The sequence below is a fragment of the Carassius gibelio genome, chromosome B9 (genome assembly GCF_023724105.1).
Source record: "Carassius gibelio isolate Cgi1373 ecotype wild population from Czech Republic chromosome B9, carGib1.2-hapl.c, whole genome shotgun sequence".
Taxonomy (NCBI): Eukaryota; Metazoa; Chordata; class Actinopteri; order Cypriniformes; family Cyprinidae; genus Carassius; species Carassius gibelio.
Genome location: NC_068404.1, coordinates 657905 through 672329, shown reverse-complemented (window position 1 = coordinate 672329; position 14425 = coordinate 657905). Strand labels below are relative to the sequence as shown.

Genomic DNA, 14425 nt, shown 5'->3' with positions numbered 1-14425 from the left:
AGGTGTAATACTAACAGCACTAAAATCTGGACCATTTCCTGCAACAGTCACTTGTGTCACATACCTTCTCCAAATCCTCCATGGCCCTATAAATGTGGGTCAAGTACTTCCTGAACTTCAGGAGGAAGTCGGTGCACCTGCCCTGAGTCTCCTCAAGCCCGTTTCCTGCCTCCTCTGACAGCCTCTGATAGATCTGGAGATCAACACGAGTCATGTCAAAGGTTGTCAGACACAGCTAGCTCTTTCAGACGGAGCTGAAGCGGTTACCTTCGCCAGATGCCAGTTAGACGAGAGGCTGTTGAGCTGCTCCAGCTTTGAGATTGCCTCCTCAGTGTTGCCCTCGATGTCAAGGAGTGTGGCGAAGCTTATGGTGGCATCTTCCTCATAGACTCGCACCTGAGAAGGCTAACGTCCAAAAGACCATTAGAGACGACATATCACAGAAAACAAAGCGAGCAGCTAAAGGACTGAAGTAACGGACATACCTGTATGTCTTTGCTCTGGAAGTGCATGAACATGGGCTGCAGGGGTTCAGGGATGCTGCGTTTGTGTCGCACCTTCTCCAGCAGGGGGAGCACAACCTTCCAGTAGTGCACACTGCGTCCAGCATACTCCTTCTGATCGTAGTAAGAGTTCCCCCGCTCGGCCTGACACACACACAACACACACACACACTTACTGCTGGCCTAAGATAATAACATTAAAGGTTATGTAAGATCGACAGCTAGTGGTTGATATGGGTATTGCAATCCAAATTCAAAATATTGGAGAGCGCTGTTTCTCACACTTCCTCCTCCTCAGACTCGACGCTCATGTGGGTTTGCCAGACTGAGGACACATGATGAGCCTTGCATTGTTATCTGATGAGTTGACTTACTGTGTTTTAATATTACTCTGCTCATAGATCATTGTGAAGAATGGAATATTGCAGCTACCATATTTTTCGGACTATAAGTCGCACCTGAGTATAAGTCGCATCAGTCCAAAAATACGTCATGATGAGGAAAAAAACATATAAGTCGCACTGGACTATAAGTCGCTTTTATTTTAGAACCAAGAGAAAACATTAGTCTCCAGTCGCAAGAGAGCGCTCTATGTCTTCAGTGTAGTCTACAGGAGAACTGAGCAGCATAGAGCGCCCTCTCGCGGCTGGAGACAGTAATGTTTTCTCTTGGTTCATGTCTCTTAGTTCATGTCAAATTAATGTTCATAAATAAGTCGCACCTGACTATAAGAAGTCGCAGGACCAGCCAAACTATGAAAAAAAGTGTGACTTATAGTCCAGAAAATATGGTAGCTGTTGAAACGGTTATTGTAATCTTGATCTGGAATCTGCCCGGAACGCACATTTCAGAGTAGAAATACTGGCTATTAGGGGTGTAACGGTACGGAAAAAATCACGGTTCGGTACGTACCTCGGTTTTAAAGTCACGGTTCGGTTCATTTTCACACAGTACAGTAAGGGAAAGAAATGCAAACATTCAACTGCAGGTTGTTTATTACTAAACTTTTTTTTTACAATTTGTTTACATTTAAAAAAAAATACTTTTTAATAAAAAAAAAAAAAAAAAAAAATTATATATATATATATATATATATATATATATATATATATATATATATATATATATATAAAGAATAAGAAATAAAATACCTCTGCAAATTTCTCCACTAAATAAAATACTCCCAAGTCTCAAACCAATATCATATAATAAAATATAATATAAAATATAAATAAATAAATAAATATGATTACAGTGCAGCATTACCAATCCCAGCTTGTAGGCCTGCTCATATTTAATACATATATATATATATATATATATATATATATATATATATATAACTTTTCCAAAGTGTAAAGTGCAGCAACAACAGTTTGGGTTTTTAGACCTCTATTTAACAGGAATTAAGAGCAAAGGTCTGTTTAAATGCCGACAGGAGCTGAGTTTGAATTACAATCGTTTTTTTTTCGTAGTTGTAGTGATGTTCACACTTGCGTGATGCCTTTTGAAAACCTTAGGCCGGTGACACACTGGCATATTGCACCTGTCAAACAGTCTATTTTGCTGTCAATACTGTTGACATAGAGGGAGACCTCTATATAAATATATAAAGCATATATAAAGCCTACTGATAAAGGACAACGTCAACAGTGTTGACGGCAAAATAGACTATGTTTGACAGGTGCAATATTTGAAAATATATATCGATAATTATTTATTTTTTAAATTACATTTATATCTGAATATATGTCAACCTAGACTTTCAAACATCACAGTGTCATGAATTAATATGTATTTGTGTACAAAATGACAAACATATTTTCCTGTTCTATTTTGCCTGGTAAAGCTTTCAACACGCGCGCGTGTCGCATGAAAAATAGGCGTCGGTTCTATTTCTAGCATGCACGCGTTTTCCGCGCGTCTCACGCAGGCAGTCTGCAAGCTCTAACTGTTAACATGGGAGCCGAATTAAAAACGGACACGCCACGCAGCTGAGACGCTTGCGCCACGCATCCAGTGTGTCACCGGCATTATAATCAGCTGCAGGGCAGGATTTGCGCTGAACGCGGAGACTTCCGCCACTTAATATGTTCGTTTGGAAACATGAAAATGTACCTATGTTTCTTCATACAAAATATTGCATTCGGTCATTCGGTACACACGTGCACCGTACCGAAAGCCCTGTACCGAAACGGCCCGGTACGAATACACGTACCGTTACACCCCTACTGGCTATAGCAATGTTTTTTAGAGAAACAGCTATGTAAAAACAGCATGTTTCCTAAATATCTACATATCTACAAACATGTTACTTGGCTTAAGAAGAGTCAAAAACTTGATTTCAAGTCTTGATTTCAGGAAAATTTGTGAGTGAGTTCTCATTAGGGCTACATGGTAAATTACATGCAATTGATTGATTGATTATGAACATGATATTGCATAGTTGGTCACCGGAGTACAGCTCTGTGTAATAAACGCTTCTCCATCTGAAGCATGTGATGGAGATTTACTGCCAATCACAGAACCAGCTTTACTGACGAGATAAACATGACTATCACCATCAGGTGAGGACGTACCACGTCAGTCAGGTGTTTAGCCCAGTGTATGAGCAGAGCCGGCTGAAGGCCGTGTTTCTCTCCGGCACGCAGCGTGCCCAGACCGTGCTGCACGACCAGACGCAGTTTAGCAGACGTCCCAGGCCTGAGAGACACACACTGCAGTCAGAACACATGACGTCTCACACACACACACACACACACAGCTGGAGGAGTCACTCACTGCGCTCTCTTGTGGATCAGGCTGTAGACGGCGTCCCACCACTCTCTCTGTCTGTCAGACGACAGCAGCTTCATGATGTGCAGCGGCAGACAGCGAGGCTCGAGCGGCTGAGAGCAGGACGTCATCTTCACCCGCTCCTGCAGCTGTGTCTGACTGCAGAACACCACGCCGCTCACGAACACCTGCAACACACACACATGACAGAGATCCACATCACAGCCTAGACCTGTGTCCTCTGTGTCCTCATGCAGTCAGATGTAGAGACTTCACCTGCTCTGACTCACTCAGCTGGGCTTTAAATGACACTTAAAATCAGTAATATTATCAACTTAACTGCACTGACACTCTCAAAGGAGAACAAAATTAATTAAATTTAACTGAATAAAGACACTATTGTCTTGAGTTGGGTCTGTGATGCTTCTTTTGGCTGCTGTATTGTCATCTCCAATTTGGAAGGAATCCCCAGTGTATACGTGTGGGGAAATGCCACATATAGTTTATATGGAGGCTTAATGACTTTTAAACCAATACTTGGTCATAGGAAAACCATTCGGAGTTTCTAGAGGTGCAAATTCATGCTCTACGATATTGGCGCATAGATATATGAGGGCAAAAGCAATTAGCTATTTTAGAGATAGAAATAGAAAGCCAGATCCAGTAGTATCTGATTTGAAACGAGCGGTGAGTGAGTGGGTTGGACGGAAACGATCAACACCTGTTTCTTGTTGCAGTAATTGGTGTGGAGAGAGTATAAAATGGCAGGAGAAACAGGCGTCCTCCACACCACTTGTGGACTTCATCTCATCCCTCGCAGCCCTACATCAGGAACAACATCTGGCCCTGCTGGACTTGAGAACGGATAAGGAGCGGCGGTTCCACGCCATCCTTCAAGCCCAGCAGGAGGACCTAAGCAGGAGGCATATGGCACGGAAGGGGGATGCGTGTGTGCAGGCCATAAAGTGTCACAGTGTTTGGTTTGTGTATCCCTGGGTGTCCACTAGAAGTCTCACTTCCCCATATCTTCACCCCACTCAGGAACTGCATTTCCCACAAACCTTTTGTCTGGACTCATCACTGTTCATTGCACACAGCTGTTCCCACTTACATTGTTTGCAACTGTCTATGTATACCCTGTTTGTTTCTGTCATTGTCATGTAGTCCTTGTTTAATGCCACCCTGTTATTTTGTGTTCCCTGATTTATGTTTGTGTTTCCTGTTTTGAACTGATTACCTGGATGTTTTACCTTTGCCTGGCTGGATTTATGTTTCTGGATTACCCAAATAAACACTGCTACTGGATCTACCTGTTTTTGTGTGCGTTCAGTGACAAAGTCAATAATTCACACTCTATTCATATAGATGACATTCACATTGATAGCTGTGATTACACAGTAATAGCGAGCTGATTTGCAGTCAGACAGATGATAATCATTCAGATACAAGCACATTCAACATAAAACACTCTCACGCATACATAAAAAATGTTTAAGAAGAAAGGCAATGACTAAGTTCTGCCTCCATCAGATGACAGGTGTGTCAGAGCGCGCGTCACGAGAGAGTGCCAGAATTCAAATAAACAATCTTCCGCCTATCTTTCACATTTTTTGTGGACCATCTCATTCTGTTTGTGACACTGTATGCAACAAAACCATGCTATTTTTTTTTTTTTTACACAAATTTGCCGGATTGTGTTTTGATAGACTTTTTCTGTGAGGGTTTTAAATAATTGCTGAGATCTAAGCTCATTCACTAGGGTCCGTGTTTGTCACTCGTTCAATTTGTGTATAATGCTTTGTTGGGTGTTGGCCTTTCATTCACTGTGGGTGTTGCAGAGGAGGAAAGCGACACCGCATCTGTGACTGAAATGGCTGCCGCACCGGAGCATAATAATATAATTGTGGTGACAGCATAGCCTGTTCGCAAAATGGCAGTGAGAACAACGCTCCGTCATGTCACAGCTGATCTTCCTGGGTCAAGTCAAGTCACAGTTGATTGACATGGATCAAGTCAAGTCGCAGCTCATGAGTTAATTCACATCTCAACTGATCTTCCAGAGCCTCACCATGTCTCACCTGATCTGCCAGAGCCTTGTCATGTCCCATCTGATCTTCTAGTGCCTTGTAACTTCTCATCTGAACTCCCAGAGCCTCATCACATCCCAGCTGATATTCTAGAGTCTCGCCACATCTCACCTGTTCGACTACAGTTAAGTCATGTCTCAGCAGTTTGTCCAGAGTCAAGTCACTTCACAACTGACCTTCTAGAGTCACATCACATTACAGCTGATCATCCAAAGTCACGTCACATACTCTCTGTTATGCCCAGTTTATCAAGGTCATCCCTTCGTTTTCCCAGTCTGGTATCCAGTGTGAGGGACTGCTCTGTCTGCTCCACCGTGGTGATCGTCTGCCCTGTCTGCTCCTCCCTGTCTTCCTGCTTCACCGGCTCTGCCCTGGTTCTCTACTCCACCCTGGTTCCCTGCTCTGCCCTGTTCTGTTCGGTTCGTGGCTTTCTGTCCAATTGCCATCGGAGGTCACTCTTCCATCATATTGTTGATCACACTTGCACAGATTGATATACTATAGACTGGACTACATTTCCCTAATGACACACAAAGCTGTAACCAATCTAATGAACTTTATAAGCCATGGTTATCCTTCATCAAATCGCAGAGTATGGTTTATCATTTTACAGTTATGTATGTTGCAGAAGCTTTTATCCAAAGTGACTTACAGTGCAATCAGGCTGCAATTGTTTTTTTGTTTTTGTTTTTTTTTATTATTAGTATGTGTGTTCCCTGGGAATTGAATCCACAACCTTTTGCACTGCTAACGCTAATTTACGAAGACATTTCGTGTCTTGCCTAGTCTTAGTTGTGTTCATAGTTTGTTTAATGTTACCTACGTCTTGATCCTTGCCTGTTATCTGGTTTTGTCTGATCTCCGTCTGCCCTGAATTACATTGCTGTCTTGGATTACCCTTCTCGTCTCACCCCTTTCGAATACTGTTTACCCCTCACCTTGGCCATCGCCTGTGTTTTGTATTTAGTCTTCAGTCCTGTCCTCTATATTACTGTTCGCTGTGTATCAACCCATGACTGTTTCATGATCAAGCCTTTGAATAAAGCATGCAAGTGGATCCGCAGGTCTCACATCTTGTTCGCCCCATTACAAATATATTGAAATCCAATAAATAAAAATAAAGTTATAGCTTTTATGTAAAAACATGGATTAAGATTAGTTTATTCACTTTATATGTTAAGTAATTTTTTAATACTTTAATAATAGAATGTCATTGCATGTCTACGGTTATTGAACCATTTAATTGAATCAAACTGTCCGAAGGAACCAATTTGTGGAAAAGAATCGTATTTCTCCATCTGCTTGAGGCTCTGGATTACAGGTAAAAATTTTCAGCTTCATCTTCATTTTTTGTACAGACTGATAGTTTGCTTCATAAGACCTAAAGATATCATCAGGAACCACAGATATTAATTTTGTGTAAGCTGATATTATTTTATTTTTTCTAAAAAATGGGCAGCTGTTGCATTTTATAAATCACCAAGAAGCGAGGTCTCAGCCAAAAATATTCTTTACTGTTTTACTGAAGAAAAAGTCACCTGCATCTTGGATGGCCTGAGGATGAAAAAATTAACAGCAAATGCTCATTTTTGGCTGAACTATCCCTTTAAATTACTTTATTAATTACAATAAATTATTTCAGAAAGGCCCTGCCACCTACAGCAGCATCCTGCCACAATCATCAGACATGAATACACCTCTGCACAGAATGACATCAGCGAATCACCAAACCCTGTTCCTGTTTCGCACAGACCAACATCTTCCTCTGTGGAAGACACTAAAGCATGAACGCACCTCCAGGTCCAGCAGGCAGATGGATTCTGGTGCGTTGGTGTCCAGTTTTGAGGTCTCGAGCGTGAGGCGAGGGAAGAGCTGCTTGAGCCAGTCCTGCAGACTCACGCTTTGACCCATTAGCGCCCACTGCAGGCCGAGCCACACCAGCTGCTGCAGATCACCCGCATGCAGCATCACCGCTCCTGTGACACACACACACACACACCCATCAGAATCTGCTGCAGACCCAACACACTCACTCACGCTCCGGTCTGACACTCACCACTGTCCCACTTGGCCAGATCAGCGGCTTTGGGCGCGTGTACGCTGAGTACATGGATGTCATCGTTACAGATGAAGGAGAGCTGCTCCTGTGTCTGTGCACCGAACAGCTGATCAAACAGATGACCCGGGCCACTCCGGTTCCCGAACGACTCCACCACATCCTTCAGCAGCTGCTCCACGTCCTGGCTCAGGTTCAGCAGCATGTGACCCGCCTGACTCTGACGATCACAGGCCAGCAGCTCCAGAGGCTCATGGGACACCTGCTCACTCTTCAGGCTCCTGGCTTTGGGTCTGGGAGCCTGAGGGAGAAGAGGATGAGAGCCTGTGAGGAGGACAATCACACAGCTCAAACGCATGAGGAAAAGGAAATTAGAGATGCACAAATTGACTGGCCAGGAACTGGAATTAGCAGATTTTCCACACGATCAGCTCAGATTTCAACATCACACTTACGGGGACTGATCCTGTCTTTATGTCGTGCCAGATGAGGCTTGCACAGCCAGAGTGAGTGTGTGACAGACTCATTCAGCTATCAAAACAAATGAGCGCAACAGGACACACAGAAAGTTATGCATACTGCTGAAGTTAAAAAAACAAAAAAAACAAAATCTGCAACAGATGTTTCAACGCAAAATGGGTGCCCTAAGCAGGATTGTATTGTTGTGCCCAACCTCCTCAAATATGATGATAAAAAAAATACAATGGGGTAAAAATAGAACTTTGATAAAATAAAAAAGTCAATAAATAAATGAATAAATTGTAATATTTACAAATCACAATTGTAGCTCTCACGTTTATCCAAAATATACATTTATCATAACACTAATGTATTTTATAGTTTCAAGAATTCAGAAATCATGCAAAAGAAAATTAAGTAGTTTTACTATGATAAAACCTATTTTTTTATTTCATGGCGCCATTCAGGACACCCAAGGTCACCTTACCGGCAATATACAGGTCACTGCATAAGAGAAAACATACATTAAACAAACAACATATACATATAAAGTGCATTTAAGTCTTAATAAAACATGTTATAAAAAAGACTGTATAAAAATATGTCTTAAGACGTGTTTTAAAAGTCAACAAGCACTCGCTATGGCAAACATTGAGGGGAAGAGAGTTCCATTGGTGGGGGGCAACATAACTAAAAGATCTGGCACCCATAGTAGTAAGTCGAATCCGAGGTACCACAAGAGAAATTGAAGATGAAGATCTAAGTGCAAGTGAAGGAGTGTAAACCTGGAGAAATTGAGTAAGGTATTGTGGTGCAAGATTATGAAGTGCCTTATAAGTGAGTAGCAAGATTTTGAATTCGACTCTATATTTTACTGGAAGCCAGTGCAGTTGTTGGAGAACCAGAGAAATGTGATCAGTATAAGGTGTTCTAGATAACATGAGCTGCAGAATTCTGAACCAATTGAAGATTATGCAGCAATTCGGAGGGAATACCTGTGAGAAGAGCATTGCAGTAGTCTATACGTGCGGTGACTAGTGCGTGAATGAGAACTGCAGTATTATTATTTGAAAGAAAGGGATGGAGACGATTTATATTGCACAAATGGAAGTATCCAATCTGTGTGATATTATTAATTTGAGCTTTAAATGATAGTGTGCTATCCATGATGACACCCATACTTTTAATCTGAGAGGAAGGACAGATTGCAGTATTGTCGATGTGTAAAGAGAAAAAATTAGATTTAGACACAACAGATCTAGTGCCAACAAGCAGAGGCTCTGTTTTATTGCCATTTACCTTCAGTTTGCTGAAAGCCAGTCTTTAATTTCAGCTAAACAGCTTGACAAAGATGGCAGAGGAAAAGAGCCGGTGGGTTTGGCAGACAGGTAAAGTTGGGTGTCATCCACATAACAGTGAAAATTAATACCATATTTCCTTAAAATATCCCCTAAGAGGGAGCATATACATAATGAAAAGAAGCGGGACCAAAACAGAACCCTGGGGAACACCAGTGGTGACTGTAGATGTTCTTGAACTAAAACCTTTTAATTGAATATGCTGACTGCGTCCAGATAGATATGACCTAAACCAAGACAGAGCAGTGCCAGTAATACCAATGGAAACTAATCTGTCGACAAGTATGTTGTGTGAGACAGTATCAAAGGCAGCGCTTAAGTCAAGAAGGACAACTATAGTTAAAAATCCAGAGTCAACAGCCAACAGTAGATCATTGGTTATCCTGAAGAGTGGTCTCAGTGCTGTGGTGGGGGCGAAAACCAGATTTGAATGTTTCATACAAGTTATTATTGGACAGATGTTCATGAATTTGAATTGCAATAAACTTTTCAACTACTTTAGAGATAAATGGTATTTGAAAATTGTCCAAATTAAATGGATCACCCCCTGGTTTCTTAAGTATGGGTGTAATAATAGCCGGAAATAAACAAACAAACAATAAACAAAACCAGAACCAAGTGAAACATGAACAATTTTAGTGATCAACGACAAAAGGGCTGGTAAACAAGCTTTTACTAAAGGAGTTGGTAGAGGGTCTAACTGACAAGTTGAAGATTTAGATTTACCTATCAGACCCACTATCTCTGAAGTAGTTGGTAGTGTAAAGTTATAGAAATCAGAGTGGGGCGGTGTGTGAGTGATAGACTGCCAGGAGTCATTGTGAAGATTGCCAATAAGTAATTGCTGATGTACATTTTCAACCTAAGATGCAAAAAAAGTCAAAAAATGGTCACATAGGTCATTGGAATACATATCAGATGGCAAAGAATCAGGTGGTTTCAGAATATTGTTTACCACCAAGAAAAGAGACCTAGAGTTCCCATTGCTAACTCCAATTACGTTTGAGTAGTAATCAGATTTAGCTTTAGTCAGTGTATTTTTATAATTTTGAATATGTTCAGCATACATTTCTTTATGAACAGTAAGGCAGACCTGACGTACAGCTGCTCTAACCTACGGCCTTTAGTTTTAAGTTCACGCAGTTCAAGTGTAAACCAAGGGGCCGAATTTACAAATGAAACAGTTCGTGTTTTCACAGGTGCAAATTCATCTAGAATCATGTTCAGTCCATCATCGCAATATTTTACCAGTTCATCAACAGTAGATATACTGATTTACTTGAGAAGATGGCAAATTCATCAGCAAAAGTAGACAAATCAATGTTCTTAATATTCCGAAATGTAATCGGGCAACACAGGTTTACCTTAAAAATAGCCAGTTTGGCACAAAATGATAGCAGAAAGTGTTCTGATATGGATAGATCAGAAACAGTACAATTAAAAGGTGTTATACCATAGGAGCAAACAAGATAAAGAGTATGCCCTTTAGTATTAGTGGGCAGTGTGTTAAATTGTTGTATATCATAGCAATCCAAACATGATAAAATGCATTACTGACATTATCTGTATGAATGTTAAAAACACCCAGAAGGATAACATTTGAAAATATGGAACATAGATAAGACAAGAGTTCAGATAGTTCAGTTAAAAAGCCATTATTGCTCTTGGGAGGGCGGTAGATAGTTAATGAGGATGGTAGTAATCGCACCATTGATTTTTATGGCAATTGACTCAAAAGAAGAATATGTAGACAAAGTCATCTGGGATACTTTAAATTTATTTTTATAAAAAGTATTGCTAGCCCCCTCCCCTTTCCCATATTTACAAACATAACTATATCCTGGGGGAACAGACTGGTTTAGATGGAAAAAATCATCTGGTTTCTGCCATGTCTCAGTTAGAGACATATTTTTTGCTGTAATAATGTTAACCTGTTAGCCAGCACACCACCCCCGCCCCATTATGGGACTCACAGCTGAAAGTGCCTTACCTAACTTAAAATTGTAATGGATCCTTATTTCAGTGTGTTGCACACATAATGTTGGTGTCTTTTGAAAGAAGACTCTTTCAGGATGTACTTTTTATCAACCAGAGTTGATAATGCTAAACAAATGAAAATAAAAAATATATTTTTTTTTTTACATAAAAATACATGAATAATTCCTGGAGCATTCTAGAAAAGTAATGGGTTGAAAGTCAAATGTCTCATGAGTTTCTATTTTAAATCTGTAGAAGATACCAAGAAAAATGAGATTCCTGCAACCATTTTTCTGAGACTATGTCTAGTCCCCCCCACCCCACCCCCCCCCAAGTATAAAACATATTTACCAACTGTCTTGAAGGGTTCTACAAACTATTTTAGTCATTAAACATACCACTGCATTTTTTTATTATAAAACAATAGACAGAAACTTAGACATCATATAAGTGATTTGAGCAGTAGAAAAATACAATAAGAATAATTTGAGAAAGAAAAATAAAAAAGATTTAACTTAGTATGCCAATTACAGAACATCCTGAGATTGCTAGAAAAGCAGTATTTACGATAAATTCTGGTCATATAGTCAATTATCACGTGCTGATGTGCTGATGGCCAGTTATAGAGATGGTAATCACATAAATGCACCATAAAGTCAATAAATCTATTCATATAGACGGCTTTCACATTGATAGCCATGATTACACAGTAATAGTGAGCTGATTCACTCAGCAAAACAGATGGTAATCATTCATATAGTGACGTGACATTCAGCCAAGTATGGTGACTAGGGCTGTAACGATACACCATACCCACAATTCGGTTAATATCACGACTTTTGACCCACGGTACGATACAAACCTCAATATGGGGGGGGGGGGGGGGGGGGGCTTTGACAAAACAATTCAAAAGATATTTTGAGGAAAAAATATATATTTTTATTAACCCTCTGGAGTCTAAGGGTATTTTTGGGGCCTGGAGAAGTTTTGTCATGCCCTGACATTTGTGCTTTTTTTCAGTTTCTTATAAATATCTAAATGGGTAAAGTCTAATCTTACTGTAATCAGCATAAACTGGGCTATAATTATATGTGAAATGCATGTACTGTATGTACATGATTGTGTTTTTGAGAAAAAAAAATGTTATGCGTGGTTAGTGAAAAACTAAAAATGTTAAAACACTTGAATAAGGCAAAAAAACACATAAAGAATAATGGTTCCTGGGATTTTTGAGAACTGGAGCTTGTAGCCTAGAATTTTCCTTTCTAAATTATGTGAAAATCATCTTGTTTACTCACTTACATAAAACAATATATTGATTTAAATTTTAAATTTAAATTAAAAGAACACCATTTTTTGTTACATTTATTTGTTACATTTATATTATTTACATTAAGCATTTGAATGATATAGTATTGCATATTGTTATTGAAACTTCATAATATTTAACTTAATTATACATTTAGTCAGGAATTATAGGAAAGTCTAACTAGTAAAATGTTTACACGTTATGTGAAAACTAGTACAAGTATATGAATAAATATAAAGAGACTTAGTCATGTTTATGATCTCTGCTGAATAGAGGACTTCATTCTGTTTTTCTGAGGAAATCCATTTCTCAAATCCTCAACCACATCATATCCTTTTGGGGTGAATTATGTCTTATTCCTCTCATCGCGAAGCAAACAGTAAAATAAAAAGAACTTGAAGAACAGTCTAGCTGCTTTTGCTTCTGTGTGGGCGTATTCAAGCCGCGCGCTTCTGTCATGGGGGCGCCGGGTACCGGTCCCCCAACCAAACGTACCACCTTGAGGAGTTATTCCAGAGACACCACAGACGGACAGCCAGGTAGGTATAAAAGTACAAATTTTATTAAGTTAAAATCCTAAATACTAAAAACACAAGATGGAGGAGTTCCAGCTCCGTTTCCTCAGTCCAGCAGCAGTGGGGGCTCTTGGCATGACGATCAGCGTAGACAAATACTTATAGTAATTTAAAAATGTGGTAGCACTGGATCTGGACAGGAAGGATAACTCTAGGAGGGGTGTTGTGATCCTGCCTTCTCACAATACTATACAGGTTAGTGGACCTGCGTATGGCGATTTCGATTTCATATCGCATATCGTTACAGCCCTAATGGTGACCCATACTCAGAATTCATGCTCTGCATTTAACCCATCTGAAGTGCACACACACAGAGCAGTGAACACACACACACACACTGTGAACACACACCCGGAACAATGGGCAGCCATTTATGCTGCGGCGCCCGAGGAGCAGTTGGGGGTTCGATGCCTTGCTCAAGGGCACTTAAGTCATGGTATTGAGGGTGGAGAGAGCACTGTACATGTACTTCCCCCACACACAATTCCTGCCAGCCCGGGACTCAAACTCACAACCCTTCGATTGCGAGTCTGACTCTCTAACCATTAGGCCATGACTTGCCCCTAGCACGACTTCCCCCTTATATACAGGCACGTTCAACATAAAAAACACTCGCACATATATGAAAACTATTGAAAAATAAAACAAATAAAGGAAAAGGAAATCGCTAAGTTCCAACTCCATCAGATGACAGGTGTAACATGAGCCATCACGAGAGATCGCCTGAATTCAAATAAACAATCTTCTGCCAATCTTTCACTTTTTTGTTGGATCATCTGTTTGTGACACTGTCCGCTACAAAACCATGTCGTTTTTTTTACTATCAAGACACAGTTTCTGAGTTTGAGTTATTCCATAAAGGACACAAACAATTCTGCCGCTGAAGAACTGAAATGTAAACAAAGGAATTATCATCTATATTTCAACATTATTGCTTCGTTGGATTCAACGTGCTCCATGAGATTACATTCAGTCAACCCTTAACTTTCTAACTAAACCGTCATTTACAGCTGTGGATGTGTTTATGACTCGTTATTATGACAAATCTGGTATGTACCGTGTTTTTATTCTTAATGTTTTGATGTGTACTGCTTACACAAATTTAGCAAATAGATTCTTTATAAGCTTTCCATTGAAAAACAGTGATCTATTGTCATTGCTTGAGGCTTAGATCTTTATAATAATATATAGTTTTTCAAGATTACATTTGTCCCGTTTCAATTTAACCTATTTGTAAATATTGAAAAGTGCAAACAAGGGGAGTTCAGGATGCCTGAGTCGGGGTGCAGGTTACGAGGTTAAAAACACAACATTTACATATAGTCT

The 14425-nt window shown here is 40.0% G+C and overlaps 1 protein-coding gene across 22 annotated transcripts in view; it reads right to left on the bottom strand.

The window, feature by feature from the left end:
• The window catches only part of ranbp2 (RAN binding protein 2), a 231696-nt gene that overhangs the window by 137519 nt on the left and 79752 nt on the right, over positions 1–14425 (bottom strand). For 10 of the 22 annotated variants that reach the window (XM_052564549.1, XM_052564555.1, XM_052564566.1 and 7 more), the window contains exons 8-10: positions 7422–7722; positions 7160–7341; positions 3285–3466 (exon numbers count right to left, since the gene is read on the bottom strand). The exons of 6 other annotated variants lie outside the window; for them this stretch is intronic. In XM_052564549.1, coding sequence (XP_052420509.1) covers positions 3285–3466; positions 7160–7341; positions 7422–7722 — 665 coding nt within the window. Of the gene's footprint in view, positions 1–64; positions 194–267; positions 406–485; positions 648–3082; positions 3207–3284; positions 3467–7159; positions 7342–7421; positions 7723–14425 lie in introns of all 22 variants that reach the window. 6 more of the 22 variants (XM_052564565.1, XM_052564564.1, XM_052564554.1 and 3 more) reach the window with 5 other exon arrangements.